This window comes from Pleurodeles waltl, chromosome 12, assembly GCF_031143425.1.
Source record: "Pleurodeles waltl isolate 20211129_DDA chromosome 12, aPleWal1.hap1.20221129, whole genome shotgun sequence".
NCBI classification, from domain to species: Eukaryota; Metazoa; Chordata; class Amphibia; order Caudata; family Salamandridae; genus Pleurodeles; species Pleurodeles waltl.
The window spans coordinates 135,905,686-135,926,319 of record NC_090451.1 but is presented as its reverse complement, the minus strand read 5'-3'; the positions used below and the strand labels follow the sequence as shown (position 1 = coordinate 135,926,319).

Sequence of the window (20,634 nt, the reverse complement as noted above, 5' to 3'; positions counted from 1 at the left end):
GTGGGGCAAGGGTCACATGTAGAGCCTGCAGTGCATGAGGTAATAACATCAAAAGTATTGCTAACCAATATCAATTTGAAATTGCATAGGGAAACGGTTGAAGATTTATTTAGGAAATTAGGAAATTAAACTCTTCATAATCAGGTTCCATTTGGTAATTATTGTTAGTGGATGCAATTTTATTCTGAAGAAATGATGCCAGATTCTAATAAACTCTTGAGAAGGAGAGATAACTAGGTTACGAACATATAGCTGCAAGGAGAATTCGATAGTAGCAAATAGTTTCTTAGATAAATTATTAGAACATTCTATCTTATCTGTGTAGAAAGTAGCATGTACTTTCCTGATCAGTTTGTGGCTGCTTTTTGTGGCTGATCTGTATTTGGTTTTGGAGTCAATGTCAAAATTGATTCTCTAATTGTGTTTTAGACTTCTACTTTGGGATTTAGCAGCTCTTACTATATCAGAATGCCATGGGGTGATAGGATTGCATGTTGTGAATCCATGTACTAGAACATGGAATGTTGGAGTGAAAATGTAGGTGCCGGGAATTCTAAGGATGACAGTTGGGTGAGTTGCTGATGGTTGCAAAATGTAGCGTGGACTGACTAATAAACTTCGCCTTACTTTAAGAATGTCTGTACAGCATCTTCTTTTTACTGTCATGGAGTAAATTCCTCAGTTTGATGGATGAAATTGTGACAAATGCCAATGATATCCTCAAGATAAAGTTAACAATGCCTGCCAATGCAAACTTTATACATGACAGCAGAAGTGAAGTGAGAACTTTGGCTAAATTTTCAACATTAATCTTGGACCATGTCCTGCGCATTTATGAAGGTTGACCCTTGTCCAGGAACAATTGTGTAAACAGAGTTGAGAAAACCTTTAGAATAGACCACACAGGATTCTAATTCAAAACAGATATTTGTGATGTCTCTGTACATAGTGCAGATACAGACCGAATATGCAACATATTTTTATCTGTATCATGTTGTTACATTGCAGTCCCGCCTCTCAAAAGGCTTATCTGCCTAACTGATATTAATGTGGAATGCAGTTACAGCAAATAAATTACCTTTGGGTAAAATGTACCTGCCTCTGGTTTGCACATTTGCACCTGGTGAGTGACCTACAATACTTAGGTATTACAGAAGGTGTCACAGATGGACGCCTGGCCCTTCCTATAATACATGTTGTGCAGGCACACATTTTATGTGATATCCGTGCTAACTCATTTCCAGTGCACAGGTCTCGGCCCTTCACAATTAGTCTATTTATTTGCCTATGCACCATTTTACTGACCAATTTGGAAGTTCAGAGTACCTTGTGTAATTAACAGGGTGAAAAGGAAAATGGTCCCAGAGACACCCTAAAGATCCCTAATAAATGGTTGCAGTCATTTACTACACCTCCCTTGTCAGATCTTTGCAACCTGCACACAACAGGCTTTGTCTGTAGTGAAATGTGGAGAAGGAATCTGAATCGCCATTCTGTCTTTCACTGTGACATATTCTACAGAATTTAATCCAACTCTTCAAGTTAGTGCATGCACTAAAGATAGCATTATTATTGTTATTAGTTAAGAATGGTGGAAGCCCCACTCAAATAATAAACACAGTACCTGCAAGGGTGAACCTCTAAAGTCTGAGCTTAACCCTCTGCTAACTTGGCACAAAAGCAGACAGGCTTAACTTAGAGGCCATTAATAAAGTTAAAATACAACTCAAGAAAAATCCCAAACCAACTTAGAAAAATAGAAGAACCTTTAATAAATAAAATGACTCCAAGCAACAAAAATCCAGTCAATCGAACCGGAGGCTCGATTTTTAGTGCCATTCACAGTTATCTGGTTGCACTATACTGGAGGAAAATCACAAGGGAAGGCTGGTGATGATGGTTCATGGTTTGGATAGAGAGACCAGGTTTGTCCAGCTGAAAACTTACCATTCTCAAGTGTGAGTGAGGAGGTGCTGTTCATTTTACGGAAGCTGTGAGAGGGGAAACATCCTTTTTTACGACTTTTTTTTTCCGAAGGTCGTGGTTAACGAAAGCGCAACAATGCTTTTTTTAACCACGACTTTTAGGTTTTGGGGTGGGGTGGGGGGGGTTGGACGTTTTTGGTTTTGGGGAGTGGGTGGGGGGGTCAGGGGGTTTTAGGTTTTAGGGTAGGGTTGGGGGGGTGGGGCGTTTTTGGTTTTGGAGAGTGGGTGGGGGGTCAGGGGGTTTTAGGTTTTGGGGTGGGTTTGGGGGGGTGGGGCGTTTTTGGTTTTGGGGAGTGGGTGGGAGGTCAGGGGGTTTTAGGGTGGGGTTGGGGGGGTGGGGGTGAGGGATGTAGGGTGAATGGTGCCTATTGCTAATGATTTTATCAGGAATGCCTTTACAAGGAAATATCGTTGTTAAGGCATTCGTGGTAAAATCATTAGTAGTAGCAACGAGGTCGGTGTTCCGACCTCATTGTTAAGGCAGTAGTTTTTTTTACAGTCGTTGTTTCGTCGTACAGTCCTGTGAGAGGTCATTGTCGACACGAGGAGCATGTCGGTGTTATGGAAGGCCTCTGCTTTAGGGTGAAGAATTGGTCATCACTGGAGCTTCCCATTGCTGCACATCACAGCCCATCTCTATAGCTGTCTGCGTGAAGTGCAGGTCTCATGTTGGTGTTCATCGAGGACGGTCGTTGTCAGTGCAAAGAGGAGGTCCCACAGGAGCTTTACATTGATGGTGCTTGCTTGCAGTTTATTGTTGATGCAAAGTGGTCACTTTGTGGACATGAGGAGTTCAAAACTTCTGCATCTTCTCCTGTTCTTCTGGAGGAGTACAAACTAATGCTGTACACCTTTTGTAGATCAGGCTCACTCCAGCAGAGGCCAGCAGCAGACTCAGGCAGTTGCAGGAGGGTGCAGTTGGTGCTGGTCAGCCTGGCAGTTGCAGGCAGGCCTGTGGAAGCTGGCTGTGACCCTTGTAGCATCCTTCCCAGCCTGGTTACCTGCTAATAAATACGCCAAACACGGAGCTATGAATTACACGTCTTTATTCATCTGAGTGTAACTGCGAACTCAACATTCTAACCTGGCTTCACTTTATTACATTTTAATATTTACATCACAGCTCTACTGAGTTATTCAGGAGCCAAAAGGGTTCTATCATTTATATTCAAAACGCTGCAACTTCCCCTCTGTTAAATAAAAAATTACAGTTTTTACAAACATCTTCACAATCATAGTTCTTTGATAAGCCTTCTATGTGCTTTGATTACTTGTCCCAATCGTTTATTTGGAAACTTGGAATCAGCCACAGAGGAGAGTCCATGATCTGCCTTGGCAATGTAGGTACATTGGCAGTCTGGGATTTTTCAATTGTCCTTTCTGACACAGTCTCTAAGCTGACATCAGTGTCTGATGATTGATGAGTCACCTGACTGAAATGCGAGGAATCTCGCATGATGACTTTCCCCATATGTTGGGCAGTCGAGATATATCCTGTGCTGGTTACAACATAGAATGGCTCGGCATCAAATGGAGACTCACACTTATATTTTCTCAGCTGATGAACGAGCACTCGATCTCCTCTTGTGAAGACAATGGGCCTCATTTCAACCTCGGTGGTCTTTTACCAAGACCGCTGAGGTACCTCCGTTCTGAAGACCGCCAGTGCAGGCGGTTTTCCGCACAGCGTATCATGACTGTTGGCAGCCCTCCGCCCTTTTCCAGACGGAGAGCCGCCAGCAGCCATACTGGCCATCGGCGGTGAAGTGGAGGCTGCTCCACCTCCACCGCCACGTCATCAGAACACCGCCCACCGAATCACAACCCATAATTCGGTGTGGCGGTGTTCTGGTGACAGGGAGCTGGCGGCGGAGCAGCCCCCATGGATCCCGTTCCCTCCCGGAGGATCACCGGACTAGGTAAGGTGATTGTCTGTTAGTGGAGGGGGGTGGGGGGTGTTGTGTGCGTGCATGGGGTTGTGCGTGTGAGTGTGAGTGTGTAGAGGGGGTGTGTGAGTGCGTGTATGCATGCGGGGGTGTTGTGTGTATGGAAAATGTGTGCATGAATATCTGTGTGTATGTCTGTGTGTATGTGTGCGAGTATGTGTAGTTGTGTGAGTGTGCATGTGGGGGGTGTGTGTGTGTCAATGTTGGGGGTGTGGGGAGGCGGGTCCTACCACCTTTGGGGGGCGGTAGGGGGTCATGGGTTTGGGGGGAGGACTCTGGGGAGGGGAGTGGGGGAGACCCCTATCAGTGCCAGGGAACGTATTCTCTGGCACTGGTAGTGCCTACCACCATGGATTTCGTGGCAGTACAGAACCCCACGAAATCCATGGCAGTATGTGGGGTCGTGATACCGCCGGCGGTTTAGTGACAGTCGCCAGGCTGGAGACCGAAGTCTCCAGCCCAGCGGTCTTTACAACCCTGGCGGTCGGAGTGGAGAAGTGGTGGTTTTGCATGCCGGTCACCGTCATGCTTGTAATTCCAATTTTTTTACTGCCGCCCTGTTTGCGGTATTACCGCCACTTCTCCACTGACCGCCAGGGTTGTAATGAGGGCCAATGTCTTTTGCTTGTTGCCTCATGTCTGCATAACCCTTTATTTTCTTTTTACGTTCCAAGTCTTTTGCACTGGTTTCTTCCTCAGTTATAGTTCTGGTGTTGGTCCATTGAGGTAACTTGGTTGGCATTGATCTCCCAAACATCAGCGCTGAAGGGCTTTCACCTGTGGTTGAGTGAAGATTAAACGGTAGGCTCGTAGGGTAGAATTCAAGTCAGTGTTGAGGTTGAACTTTTCTAATGCAGCACATTGAACATCTTTCTTTCATGAATTCATGAAACATTCAACAAGGACATTACATTCAGCAGATTGAGTAAGTCTCTGAATTCTCAGCTACTGAAAGGTGGGACATTATCAGATTTTAAAATCACAGGAATGGTCCATGTCGCAGAGATGCCACCTAATCTCTCAATCACTCTTTCCTGAGTGATGGATGAGAGATCTTCTACTAGTGGAAAACATTAGTATTCATCCACACAATCACCTTCAGGTGATTTCCATTGTCAAGTGGACCAAAAAAGTCACCAGTAATTCTTTGGAAACTCTGATATGTTTAAGCGGTGTTGAGTGGTTTTTGATGATAGGCACTATATAATGACAAGCTTTTAATGATCTTTTAACTTGTTCAATAAGATGAGGAAACCAAACTCTATCTCGGAGAGCTCGTTTCGTGGCAACAATCCCATGATGCTCTTCATCTGCCCCTTTAATTATTTGTTGTCGCAGACTCTCTGGAATGACAATTGTCGAATCCCTCAGGATAATCCTTTATTGTGTCACGGACATTTTTAAACTTCTGGTATTCATTGTCCCTGGTAAGAGGTTGAATATGTTGGTTCCATGACTGATGGGTAATAATGTCTTTCCATTTTTAAATGTCAATATCTTGACTGATGGCAGTGACAATTTGTTCCAATGAAATGGCAGCAGGTGTGTTTGATTTCATAATGACATTTATGTAGGCTTCAATTGTCTTAGAAGGGTGAACTTGTCATTGTATAGGCACTCTGGAGATGTAGTCCACAGGGTTTTGATCTTTCCCTGGATGATGTACAATTGTGTAGATGTACTCTTGTAATCGTAGACCCCTATGTTCAATGCATGGAGGCCTTTGGATTGCCAAAGATGGTCAGCAACACTTGATGATCTGTCACAAGAGAAAAGGGTTTTCCATGTAGGAACACATGGAAATGTTCACAAGTCCTCAATGAGCATATTATGGAAACGTTTTGTGTGGGACTGGCGTTTGACAGCTCTGGATATGGTGTCATGCTCCATTCAGAAAATATATGGCCAAATAATTTTAGCTTCATTTTATTGAATTCACATTTCACAGCATTCATTGTTAAACCTGAATCAAGTAAATTACACACTTGTCTGAGAGCTTTATTGTATTCTTTCTGTATACCCCCAAAAACTAATGTGCCATCAGTATAGTTGAAAGCATTCATGACAGGATTTGTGATATGTCTAATATAAACTTGAAAAATCTCTGCAGATGATGATACACAAAAGATGAGACTTTTGTACCGAAACAGACCATTTTGTCTCTGTAATCCTCCTCAAGTTCCAACTCATGATATCCTTTATTTTGATCAGGGTGAGAGAAGACTTTTGCACTATTCAATTGCATTATCATATCAGTAATGTGTAAATCTCGATATTGTTCTCTTTCAAATTCTTGTTGGCTTGACGCATATCCACACATATGCGTACAGCTCCTCCACTGTCGTTTTAGGACACTACCACAAAGGGAGAAACCCATGGCATCAGACCAGTAGAATGTAAAATGATACCATGCTTACATAATGACTCAAGTTTCTTTTCAATAGCTTCTTGTAAATGAAATGCAATTCATCTGTGTCTTTGAACAACAGGATGGACTCCCTCATTAATAAACAATTATACTTTCACAGTCCTAAGTTTTCCTAACTCAATAAACAATGAAGAGAACTGGCTTACTATTTCATGATGAGCATTCATGTTGTAGTTCACTGAGATCAGTTCCATATTAGCAGCTGTGCAGACACTTGACGCACACCTTGAAGCACATGGATGGGCGCTTGCACTTATGCTTTCTTGTGTTTCATAGATGCTATGAATGAACCTTCACTTTTCAAGGGTGTCGATACAGGCCATGTGTACACATGCAGCCAGTCCAACATGTGAGCATTTTCCTGATGTAAACATTGACTTTGCACAATCATCTTCTTCACTTTCTCTTGATACTGACAAACTTTTTAGTGATGATTTAGATGATGATTGACTTTGTTTGGCATCGATTTGTTGCAACTGATGTTGTTGCTTGGCCTTGTGAGCGTGCCTTGAACATTGCTTCTGGAACGTCCGATCGACAATTTTGTCATCTCCTTGTGATGCAGTTAGTTTTTTTTTCGCCTTGCAAACCATTACAAAATGGTTCTCCTTTCCACACCCTTTGCATATCTGTCCAATGGCAGGACATTTACCTTCATGGGGAAATGACAATCTACACCTGAAACACAACTTATTTTTCTTTGGAGACATAACCTTGTTTCCTTCAGCTTTGAGTGACAGACTCACTTTGGCCACCTCCAACACCTTATAAGCAGCTTGTTGATCAACACACTCTTCAGCTCTGGCAGCCATGAGAACGCACTCCAGACTAAGAGTTTCTCTCAGCATTCATCATCGGAGTGAATCTGACAGGCATCCATTAATAACTCTTAGATGTATTCCTTCTTCATCATTGAATTCAGGTCTTGATGAGCGTATCCAGTCTCTCAATACATTGTCCTATTGTTTCACCAACTCTTTGTCATTCTTTACTAAAAATGTACATTTGACATTGGCTTGTACTTAAGATTCACAGATTCTTTAGTTTGATAGTACGTAACTTCATTAGCTCACGGTATTTTCTTTGACTTCGTTTACTCAGTCACCAGCAAGATTCTTCAGGTACTTGGCAATGTTTTTGTTATCTGTTTCTTCTAGTGCATCAATGAAATCATCATATGTCTCTATCCAAGTGGTCCATCTATCGCCAATATTTCGCTTTTTGGCTATCGAATGATGGTGGTGGTTTCAGGGGGGCAGCAGCATTATGACAATTTACAGGACTGGCTGACAATGCACCTGGAGTTCTCTCCAACTCCCCTTGGTGGTTTTGATAAACTTGTTCATGCACACCATCCCTGAGACCCTATGACGGGCTGGCTTCTGGGTCATTTTGGATGATCTGTGGAATTGTAATCTCTTTCTTGGTCTCCATTGGAGCACTTCACTTTGTGGAGTCTTCTAGAGGTGTGCTGAGCCGCCACCAAGTTGCTTTTGTGGTATGCCGCCCCAGTTTTTGGACAGCTCAATAAGCACAGTAAGCTCAACTTCATTTTGGGCCTCTTTGCCTGTCACTGAGATTGTAGAGCACTTCTTATGAAGGCTCTGGTAAGTGCAACAACAGTATGCTTCATCATCAATTATTCTGCCAGCAATCACTTTTGTGTATTTTTCACATAGATGAATGTGGCCGTTCTTAGCGCTTCTTATCTTATTTGTTTGTGTCTGCCTTTAGCAGTAGCATGCCAAGTAATGTATAGCTTTATATTATGTAGTGGCACGCTACCTCTCTGTACAGGCTTGCTAGTAGGTTGTTGACCGATGGTGCAAAGACTCTCTGTGAAGCTTTCTTTATCTTCAAACGTTTCACACTGGCTGGAGTTGTGCTTTGACTTCATGTATGCCAAACAACAATCTTCAATTTGACAAAGGCATATGTGGCACTCTCTCGGAAAGCACTGTCGATCTTTGTTTTACTTATTCCCTATCTCGTTGCCAGTTGTAACCTCCTCATCAGCCTGGGTACCCACCAATGAATATGCCACACACAGAGCAATGTATTTCACATCTTTATTCGTCTGCATATAACCACAAACTCAACATTCCAAATCTGCATTCAGGAGCCAAAAAAGTTCTGTCATTTATACTCACATGCCACTACAACCCTGTACTTCAAGCAGGAACTTGGACTTGTGTCTCAGTTCTGGAGATACTGGGTTCAACGCAGTTGGGCCCAATTTTCCTTCTTCAGGCAGCAGAGCAGACCTTCTGATTCTTCCACAGTTCCAGGGGTGTTCTAATAAGGGGTTACGAAGATGCCACTTTTATCCCCAGTGCCAGCCTGTGAGTAGCGGATGCCCCCTTTGTCTAACCTTTCCCCTTTCCTGAGTTGGGCTCCAGATTGTCTAGGGTAACAAAGGGCCTAGGTGTGAGCTGCAGTCATATTTGGCAGGGCAGACAGCACTTAGAAGTCACAACAGGGGTGTGCAAGTCCTGAGGCTATCCCTGCTCAGGACAATAACACCCTGTTCCACACCCAAGACCCCTTTGTCTTTATATCTATACATACAATAACTACAGGATACCCCTTTATAGGTATGGACCATGGACACTGGTAGAAAGACACGCTTGGTTTAGGTAGAAAATTATCCCTTTTGTAAAAGTGACATTATCAGAATAGTACCATAAAGTCAAAATTTACAACTAAAGAGGATTTAAAATTACAATTAATTTTATTATAAACAGTATTCCTCTATCTGGTCCCAACTTGAAGTTATCACTTGTTAAGTGTAATAAGGTAATCTAGTGTTAGTCTGTAGGAGAGGTAGGCTTACAGCAGTGAAAAAAAGTTTAGGAGTTTTTAATAGCCCAGACATGTAAACCTTAAACCTACAAGTAGTAGTTTTTAACTATCATGGACTCTGCCCTATGGGTCTTTAGGGGCAATATTAGGGATGACGTATAAGTATTAGAAAGGAAGGTTTGGGCCATGCAAAGGGGTTTTTACCAGGTCAAAATGGCAGTACCATAGTGGCATATAATCGTGACTTACAAGTAAGTTAATTTTGCCAATCAGGTGTAGACTAATTGAACCATGTTGTAGGAAGTTAGCCCAATCATTTATCACTGGTTATCAGGGGTAAAGTGCACAGGGTTCTAATGCCAACTAAAATAAATTCAGCAAAAACAGGGTTTAAGGCAATACGTCTGGGGGAATACCACACTAAGGCTGTCAGGTCTAACAATTATGTAAATTGTGTACAGGGTAGTGGTTTGAGTCAGGCACAAACAACATGCAGGCATACTGTTGATAACCAGTACTGTGCACTCATGATGTAATCTGGTGTAAATTGTTGGATCCATTTTCAACATCTGCCATTTACTCCCCCTTTACAAAATGACTACTACCTAAAAATCAAAACAAAAGTAGGAAAGATTAAATAGTCATTGGAATGCCAGATACATTTCTGATATGGCTGACTGAATGGGTCTTTTTATAACTAATTGTGAGAAAACAGGGCTGACTGCAGATGCCCCCTAACTTTTTGTTCCCATTTTTCACTTTTTTCTGGTGTTTTCCTGACTCTGATGGAGCCCTGGGTACTGCTAACCAGTCTCAGGGCCTGTGCTCGGTATGAGTATGCAAATTAGGCCAATTATAATTGGCTAAGTCAACCTACCTATAATTCCCTAGTATATAGTAGGGCTTGTAGGTTTAGGGACCCCAGCAAAGGTGGTGCACTTATAGTTGCACTGCAGAGGTGCCCGGTGTCATTTTAAAGGCAGGCCTGCCTTGCTGCCTGCTTTTAAAATTAAAGTTATATACAAATTTGACTTTGGAATGAAAAGTACTTTCAAAGTCTTAAACTACCTTCTTTTTACATATGTCACCCCTAAGGTGTGCCCTATGTGCCCCTATGGCTGGGTGCCATGTAACTATAAGCAGGGACCTTATGAACATAGTTTTATAAGCCTGGTGACGTAAAACAGCCAAATTAGTTTTCCCCTCATTTTAGTGAATGGCCTCCATAGGCTAGAATGGGGAGACTTTATTTTAATTTAAAAAGTCCCTTTAAGTGTCAGATACCTTAAGTTTGGTATCAAATTAATTGTTATAATAAATCCCACCAGTTTTGTTTGATTTAAATGTAACTTGTTCAGATAAAGAGTTTTATAATCTACCTAAAATGTTGCCAACTTCAGCCCTGTAGTGCTCTGCTCTGATTGGCCAGCCTCTGGCAGCCTGGCTAGGCTGCCTTGATAGGGTGTGAAGTAGCCTGGGCTGAACAACACAAAGGAATGTGCATGTGGGAGGAGATCTTCCCTCACCAAATGGAGAAGCAGGAAGGGAAGAGGGCTGCCAAACTGGTCTTCAAAGGCAGGGAAGGACATTTGGAGCAACCTAGCACCTCCCTCACATCCAGCAAACCCAGACAACTAGGTGCCCACCTAATTAGATTAGGAGAGGGCAGGAGAAGGGTGTGTTTATGATTTTTAGCCACACCTCTGGGTGGGCTCAGCCATATGTAACCTCCAAAAATCAGTTTCAGCCATGATGTATTTTTGAGGAATGTTGTTCCCTGGGATTGATTTTTGCCACACTTCCCAGGAAGTGGTCATGACAGAGGGAAGGACCTTGCACCTGATTGGAGAACCAGGACCAACCCTGTTTTTCACCCAGGAGCAAGGATAAATATGGCAGAGCTGAACTCACACCACATATCCCTACCAGATCCCTACAAAGAAGAACTACATAAAAAGAAGGACTACCCTGCTGGACCCCTGACCTGCACCTGGACACTGCACTCTGGAGGACTGCACCAGCTGCACACTTGGGCTTAACCACAAGGACTTTGCCTGGCTTCAACTGGTTCAAGGAGGGGCACCCTGTTTGCTACAGGTGAAAAATTGCTAACCAGAATCCCATGCACCAACTCCTGAAGAAACGGACCAGTTGACCACTGTCCAGTGGCCGTTTTGGAGTTTGCGCCAGGTGCATTCTGGGAGTGGTAGCCCGCACCCTCAAGGAGCATCTCAGAGCTTCTGTAACCTTGGGGTGAACTGCGGACACTAAAAGAACCTTAAAGAACATCTGGAAGACAATCCTGAAGTTTGAAGAAGTTTGAGAACTTTTGGAAAAAAAGCTCCATAAAGGGACCGACCTGCTGCAGCAACTCTAGCCGACTTGCCTCAATCATGACCCGGCCTGACCTGCAGGTACGTCCCAGTTAAGAAAGTCTCCGAAAAAGTGACTAAGTCCAAATGTAGAAAGTTGACCGGGACCTCGCAGGCAGTGTATCCGAAGTGAGTTCCAGGGACGTCGGATCAAGATCTAGATTTGCCCCAGTCGAAGGATTTTCATCTAGAAAAAACCAACTAAGTCCAAAGGTAAAAATCTCCACCAAGGGCTCCCGCGACGCGTATCCGAGGAAGAGTTCCAGGAGGTTGGGTTGGACTGGCGACTTGGTCCCACTGAAGAAAATCTTCAAGAAAACGGCTAAGCCTGAAGGTAAACTTTGACTGAGGCCTCCCGCGAGTTGTAGCTGGGTAGGGCTCCATCGCGGTCGGCCTCAAACTTTGACTTTGCCCCAGTCAAGGTGCGACCAGATGACCGGATTTGCGCTTTTCGTTTCTAAGCACTAAAAAGCATTAACTCTTTAAAAGTTCATATCTCCGGTTCCCCTTATCCAATTTTAATCATTTTGGTCTCATTTTAAAGATAAAAATATAATCTATGTTTATCAGTTGGGTGGTTTTTTATTGTGTTTTGTGTTGTACTTATTTACTGTTTTGTGATTTTTAAATGCTTTACGCTTTGTCTCCTAAGTTAAGCCTTGTCGCTCGTTGTCAAGCTACCAAGGGTTGAGATGGGTTTAATTTATTGAGACCTAACTGGACCTAAGTGGAGGTTAGTGGCCTATTTCGAAGTGTAGGTACTTACCTGCCCTTACCAATAACCCATTTTCCAATACTAATGAAATAATAGGTTAGCTACTAATAGTAATCCACATGGCTTACGATACTGCATTGGTACTGAAACAGTTCTCCTCTAAAACATTCTGTTCCACAGGCTGCAACAGGGGACGACTGCCTCAGACAGGCCTGTCCATTATAAATATGTCTTTATATATTTGTAGAGGTAATTATCTAGCACAGACCTCCTGTGGAGATTGCTGAACATTGGTACAAGGACACAAGGGTGCATTTTTGAGAACTTGAGGAATAGGTTGAAGTGGACTCCTAGGGGTTGAAATCAGAATGTGGGGTGGGATCTACACCATCACTCTAGTACATTATTTCTATGTCTGCAGTGTCCTTTCTGTTCGTTCCTACTAGGAATAGCCTTCCTGAAGCTCTATATACATTGTTCATTAGGCACACTATTGGTTTAAAGGACGGCAATTAAAGTCCGACTCTCTCATGAAAGTGAAAGTAAACTATCTGAAATCTTGTGCATTGAATCAGATCACTAATGAAGGAAACCACAGCTTATCAGTGTTGGCTATAAAGGACTCCGCCCCCAATAAAAACCTTCCCACAACTGCTACTCTGTATTTAGGTACTAGGTATAAAACATATGTTAATAGCTTTATCTTTGTACATTTTCATCATCAAAGTCTTGTAGATTATGATGTGCTAGTAGGAAGACAAATAGCAGATATAAAATACACATACTGTGGTTTATTGTTGCTATGGTTTTACATCATTCACATAACATAGAATAACTCACTTGTAGGTCTCTTGCCTCTCTTTCAGCTCATTCTCTCTCCATTTTAGGAGGAGAGGGTTGTGATTTTCTTCAGAGACCAGTCTACCTAATCAAAGAAAATACTGAAGTTAAGTAAAATCTTTCATTGAAGAAATAGAAAATTGCATATAAAAGCACATGCCTTGGAATAAAATGTCTATCATATACAAGAAAAGAAGAACTGATACAAGTAAGGTTAATCTGTCCCATGCAGAGAAGAAAATAATGAAAAAGTTACACATTCAGAATTGTCAAAGGCCCAGTTGTGGTTCAGTTCCCTTCTATAAAATGTTCATGCTTAGTTTTCTAGGCTTGTTCAAGGAAGAGGGCAGAAAGATAGGAACAGAAGTATACTTTTCAATCTAGAAATTAGTTCCTCTTACTCTCTCCCCCTACTCTTCCTCCTTCCTATCCAATACCAGCACACTGGTCAGGATGTTCAATCTCCAGATCCCCATATACCACCCTTCCAGTACTCCAAACTGTCCATAGGATGTAGTTGACAAGAGTTTGTTATAGTTCATTGGGACTACTGCAACAGTGACTTTGCTAGCCCCTCTGAGAAACCTATTTCCAGACTAGAGAACTGGGTAGTCAGGCTGTTCGTGAACTTGAGCAAAAATGAAGTCACTGAGAAGCCCCCCCCCCCAAAGTTTTTCATTGACGTCTGGTGGAATTCAGGTTTAGGCTTTTTTTACTCAGTCCATATAGTTAACTGGGGCAAAGGCCCAGAAAACCTGAAGAAACTGACCATACTAATCCTCAGCCACAAATCTCTGATTATTGTCTACCCTCCTAATTCATTAATGATCATGAAAAGCATGACACCTGATGGCAGATTTCTGGCAGTGCTGGTCCCCTGAGTGTGCAATACCATCAAACGTAACTTGAGAAATGAACTCAACCACTTATGTCATCCCAGATCAGAGGATACTTTTAATAAATGTCTGACACAGTCCCTTCCTATCTGACTGGATTCTACACTCTAATTTTAACTTTATCAAACTGAATATTGTCATGTCCTGTAGCTTTCGGACATAAGTGAATGAAAAATTTTTTTTTATGAAAGTCAAGGAAACTCACAAGGTGTTTATTTTTAGATTAGCAATATGAAAATGGTGCAAATAAGCTGAGCTGTGAGAGCCTACATATCCCCTCAGCAATCAACAAGACTAAAGGGAGCACTGACATGTTTCATCAAAATTCTTTTATAGTGACAATTGTTAGAAATTGGGTCTTTGGTTGGCAGTAAGGTTACCCCCTGTCCAAGCAAGGACCCTCACTCTAGTCAGGGTAAGTCACACACTATCCAAATTATCCTGTGTCCACCCTCTGGTAGCTTGGCACTGAGCAGGCAGGCTTAACTTAGAAGGCAATGTGCAAAGTATTTGTGCAATAAATCATGCAATAACACAGTAGAGCGCCACAAAAATACACCATACAGAATTTAGAAAAATATATAATATGTATCTGATAAAATGCAGGTCAAAGTGATCAAGATTCAATAAGTATATGTTGAAATATCACTGTAAAAATGAATATAAAGGGGGTCATTATGACCCTGGCGGTCGGCGTTTATATGGAGGAAACTACTGGCAGCAGGCTGGCGGTACTTTTCTCCATATTATGACATTGGCGGTTTGGCTGTACCACACCGACCGCCACAGCGGTAATGACCACTGGGCTGGAGACTTCACTCTCTAGCCCAGCAGCCGTCACTTGCCTTCCTGGTGGATTATGACCCCACCTACCGCCATGGTTTTCTGGCTTCCTTAATGCAACGAAAACCATGGCGGTTGGAATTATCAATGACAGGGAATCCCTTCCCTGTCACTGATAGGAGACTTCCCAACCCCCCTCCCTTGGGTTCCCCCCACCCCTCCTTTCCACTCCAGACCCCCCATACACGCACCTCCCTTCACACATGCACACATGCATACACACACCCATTCCAACATACATCTATGCATGCATACATCCATTCACACACACACCCGCACACACTTACATACATACACGCACACATGCATTCACACAACTCAACATACATGCTCACACATCCATACATGCACACACATACAACACACAACACACACCCGCATACATGCACGCACAGACATACACACACACCCCCAAACACACACACAACACCCCCCTCCCCTGTCAGAGCACCCGACTTACTTGTCATCAGGGGGTCCTAAGGCAAAAGACGGGATGGTGCGCTGCTGCCAGCAGCAGCGTCCCCCAGCAGAACACCGTCTGCAGTATTATTGTCATCCTTCTGGCGGAAATCCGGCTGTGGTCATAATATGGCAGACGGCTGGTAGCTGTGGCGAAGGTCTTTTGGCAGCCGTCGTCACGGCGGTAGGTGGTTTTTACCGTCAATGTGATAATGAGGGCCTAAGTGTCTTTAGTCTTTCAAAAAGCAAACACAAAGTACATGGTTTGCATTCAAATTAACCACAAGGGACCGCAGAGGAGGCGATACGTGGAAAGCAGGGAGGTGTGTGTCCAGCACACAGAGACGATGCGTCATTGAGTTTTCACGCAGGGCAGGCTTTGTGTCGATTTCCGGCGCAGAGACTGGGATCCTCTTTTGGTTGGAGGTTTTTTGGATGCCCTGGGGATGATGCGTCAAAATCCTGGGTGTGCAGGACAAAGTCAAAGGGGCTGCGTCGATCTGGTGGCTGATGCATGGAAATTTCTGCCAGACGGCTGGTGCGTCATCGATTCCTCTCAGGAAGTCGAGCTGCATCATTCCAGCTCAGCTTCACGTCGATCCAGTGGGCCGTGCGTCGAATTTATGGTTGCAGCGCTGGCACTGCGTCGATCTTCTCCTTGCATAGTCAGGCTGCATCGTTCCGGTTCAGTGTGCAGTGATTTTCTCACTGCGGTGCCGACTGTGAGTCATTTCTTGCAGCTGTGCGTCGATTTTCACTGCACGAGTTCTTTTGCAGTCTTTGTGGTCCTTAGACTTCAGGGAACAGGCGGCAAGCTCTATCCAAGTCCTTGAAGAGTACCTCTCAGCACAGCCAGAGAGCAGCAAGGCAACAGGGCAATAGCAAGGCAGCAGTCCCTTTCAGAAAAGCAGTCCAGGGGAGTCCTTTGGGCAGCCAGGCAGTTCTTCTTGGCAGGTTGCAGGTTCTGGTTCATGGTTTCTTCTCCAGGAAGTGTCTGAGTTGGTAGGGTCAGTGACCCTGTTTAAATATCCAAATGTGCATTTGAAGTGGGGGAGACTTCAAAGAGTGGCTTAAAAGTGCACAAGGTCCCGTTTCAGTTCGATCCAGTAGGGGGTATGGCAGTCATTTGTGTGAGAGCAGGCTACTGTCCTTTGTCATGTAAGTGTCAGGCCCTCCACCCTGCCAGCCCAGGAAGACCCATTCAATATGCAGATGTATGCAAGTGTGACTGAGCATCCTGTGTTTGGGGTTTTCTGAGTGAATGCACAAGGGAGCTAAACCAGCCAGATGTGGATTGTAAGGCACAGAAAGATTTAAGTGCAGAGAAATACTCATTTTCTAAAAGTGTCATTTCTAAAATAGTAATATTGAATCCAACTTCACCAATCAGCAGGGTTTTGTATTACCATTCTGGCCAAGCTAAATATGACCTTGTTACTCCTTTCAGATCAGAATCTACCACTCAAACAGTATATGAGAGTAGCCCTCATGTTAGCCTATGAAAGGAGCAGGCCTCACAGTAGTGTAAAATGAATTTAGGAGTTTTACACTACCAGGACATATAAACTGCAGAGGTACATGTCCTGCCTTTAGCTACATAGCACCCTGCCCTATGGGTTACCTAGGGGCTACCTTAGGGGTGACCTATATGTAGAAAAAGGAAGGTTTAAGGCTTGGCAAGTTCTTTTAAATGCCAAGTCGAAGTGGCAGTGAAACTGCACACACAGGTCTTGCAATGGCAGGCCTGAGGCATGGTTAAGAGGCTATTTATGTGGGTGGCACAATCAGTGCTGCAGGCCAACTAGTAGCATTTAATCTACAGGCCCGGGGCACATGTAGTGCACTTTACTGGTGTCTTATAAGTGGATTAAATAAGCCAATATATGAACCAATGTCACCATGTTTTAAGGGAGAGAGCATGTGCACTTTAGCACTGGTTAGCAGTGGTAAAGTGTGCAGAGTCGTGAAACCAGCAAAAACAGTGTTCGAAAAGTGGAGGGAGGCAGGCACAAAGTTAAGGGTGACCACCCTAAGGCTTTCAGGTCTAACAACAATGGTATAGGTACATTAGTAATTTTTACTTTTCACAATTTGTTGCCATTAGTAGAAGTGGCTCTCCTGCCACCAAGCAGAGGCATAATATTCTGCTAGTGACCACTTACTTTATAGTTTACATGGCATTGCTACCCGTTAATAATAGAATGTATGTCTTTGTTTTATCTACTGCAGCCCTGACTGCTCTGTGCCACTTGTTTGACACATGGCATTGCCATTCACTTCAACCAACTGAAAGGATGAAGGCTGGTTCCCCTAACCATGAGCAGGAGGATTCCTGTTTTGAATGGAGATGAATTCTAGACCAGGGTTCTTGTTTATACCTTCCCCACCGTAGAACTGTGCTGGGCTTTAGACTATTATAGCTTGGTTCCTGTTCCACTGACAGTCAAACTTCAAACCAGTACCAGCCAACTTTCAATTACCGTCTACTTAAAGATGGACCTAGACTTTTACTTTCACTCTGTCAAAATGGATTGTTTAATGACTTTCCAGTACTTAATACTACTAAGAACTTCCATGCTTGGCTTCAGCTGTCAATGTTCTCATTCGAGCCATGAAAACTTTATGTGCTTCATTCATTCTTTAAGGTTTTCCTGCAAACAAGGTAGACCTTTGAGTACAATCTTTTCGCTTGGTTTGAAGAGGATAACATATATGCAACTTCTATAGGTCTTTCCTTAAGCTTCCTATCTCATTTTCTATTTCCTGTTCATTAACATACTCATTTTCATGTATTTGATTTTGAAAAGTAAATTCCAAACTGACTTTTTTGGTGTTTCAAGATTTATTTTCCAGTGGATTTCAATTACTATTTAAGTTCACTTGCTCTTCATGGGAAATGTTGGTGGCTCAGCCACAAGCAGAGGCCTAGAATGTGCGCCATTAAAGGAGTTAGGAGACAACTGCAGCAATTGTACTATGCCCATATGTGCTTGAATACCTTTCCAGCAATCATGCCAGATACATTCCACATAGTCTACATGCTTTGATTATCACACACTACCTTTTACAATTCAGTGCTGCTCTTGTGACAAAAAGGGCAAGATCAAATCTCATAAAAGACCCAGCAAATGAGGAAAAACACAGAAAAAGCCTCCCAAGAAGGTAAAGAGTGTGATTCTTTATGACCTTGCATGCAGAACATGATGAATGATAACAGATTAGGGCTTTTATTTTGAGTTAAAAAGTGTTCTCTTGGAATTTAGAAAAAGAAGAACAATGCATAGGGTAGGATCGGTGTGAAAGGTCTATAGCACATGAAAAGAAAGAAAAAAAAATGATTTTATGCCTAATGTCCCAGGAGTCCTCACGTGGGCACTAATTACAGCCACACTCTCCATCATGAACTCTGTGCACTCGGGAGCACCCACAAACCCCTGACCCTACCATGTCTTCAAACTCCAGAGCAAGACGTTTGGCAAAGAGCTCAAGAAAGTCCTGAACAAGTCCGTCACCTCGGCCTCCTTCCCTGAGCACTGGAAACATGCCAACGTGAGAACCCTCTTGAAGAAACCATCTACCAACCCAACTGGACTGAAAAAATACCAGCCCAACTCCCTGCCCCCCTTCCTAGCAAATGTTCTTGAGAAGGCTATCAACAAGCAAGTCACTGAATACCTAGAACACAACCTTCTAGGCCCCTCTCAATCCAGATCCTAAGCCAACCACAAAACCGAGACAGCCCTTATCGCAGCCACCGATGACATCAGGGCTCTCCTGGACTGCAGCAGTACAGCAGCTCTCATGATCCTGGAATTGACAGTTGACTTTGACACCGTCTCCCATCACATGCTTATCAACAGACTCCACCACATTGGAATCCAGGGAGACTCCCTAAAATGAATTGCCTCATGCCTCACTGGAAGAACTAAAAGAATCTGCCTCTCACCATTCGCCTCAAAACACAAGAAAATCATCTGGAGTGTCTCCCAACGATCGACCCTCAGTCCCACCCGCCTCAACACTTACATGACCCCTATGGCAACACTGTCTGACTGCAAAGCATAACATCATCTTCTACACCAATGACACCCAGCTCATCTTCTCACTGTCAGAAGACCCTTTTACCACCAGAGCCAAAATCCACAGATGTATGATAAACGTCATCGACTGGATGAAGGACAACTGTTTCAAGCTCAACATGGACAAAATGGAAGACCTCATCTTTGGGAACAACAACCTTCCATGGAACAATGCATGGTGGCATGCCAAACTCAGACCATCACTCCCCGTGACAGACCACGCCTGCAACCTCTGCATCATCTTACACAGCAAGCTATCTATGAAGAAACAGGTGAATGCTATCTCTTTCATCTGCTTCAATACCCTACGCATACTCTGCAACATCTTCAGGTTGCGCTGATGAGAATGTTGCGGAGGAGGGTCCAGAGGTTGGCCACTCAGAGGATTTCTTGCCAGTAGTAGGGTTCTTACCCCTGGAATTGTGCGTCCTGCTAAACCAGGGAGCAGTGTCTCTAGCCATGGCCTGCTCGCTAGGAAAGGAGGGAGGAGAGAGAATTTCAACTGCAAATGGCAAAGTTAAACATGGAAGGAGAGGAGAGGAAAGCAGAAAGAGAAGCAAGACAGGCTGAAGCTGAGAGATCAGTCAAACAGGCTGAAGATGAAAGAGCAACCAAGCAAATTGAGGCTGAGAGAGCTGAGGCTGCAGCTGAGAGAGCCTTGGCTGAAAAGAAACTTTTGTTGGCTCATGAACTGAGTCTCAAAGAGCTGGATATCAAGGCGAGGCAGTCATAGTCCAGCAGTGATGGTGGCAGCATACATGCAGGACCTGTTGGGGAAAAGAAGGTTTGTGTACCCCAAAGTGTAGTGGCAAGTTATATAGTGGGAGATGACATTGATAAGTTGTTTGACTGCTTATGAAGTTGCACTAAGGGCTCATGGGATCTCTGAGGAGCAATGGGGGGCACGGCTTTGTGGTTTTATGTACCAGTAGTGGGGAGGGACACACTTCTTACACTAGATCCAAAAGATCAAAATGTATGTGCACCCATAAAAGCCGCTTAATTTGCCAAGTTTGGGCTGACTCCTGATAAATATGTCAGAGGTTCAGGGACAGCACCAAACTCTCCACACAAACGTGGGTAAACTGTTTTGATTTCTCCAGGAAGGCACTGAATAGATGGGTACAGGGCAGCAAAGTAAATGATTACACAGGATTATATGATTTGATTCTGTGAGATCATATGCTCAGTATTTGTTTTACAGAGTTGTGCCAGCACTTAGTAGACAGTAAGTTGACTGATCCTAGGAAACTTGCTCAGGAGGCGGAC

General features: G+C 43.6%; 1 protein-coding gene across 1 annotated transcript in view; it reads right to left on the bottom strand.

The window, feature by feature from the left end:
• The window catches only part of LOC138268035 (hydroperoxide isomerase ALOXE3-like), a 306,669-nt gene that overhangs the window by 225,157 nt on the left and 60,878 nt on the right, over positions 1–20,634 (bottom strand). The window contains exon 3 of the mRNA XM_069217367.1: positions 13,089–13,173. Within this exon, the coding sequence (XP_069073468.1) occupies positions 13,089–13,173 (85 nt within the window). The remainder of the gene's footprint in view (positions 1–13,088; positions 13,174–20,634) is intronic.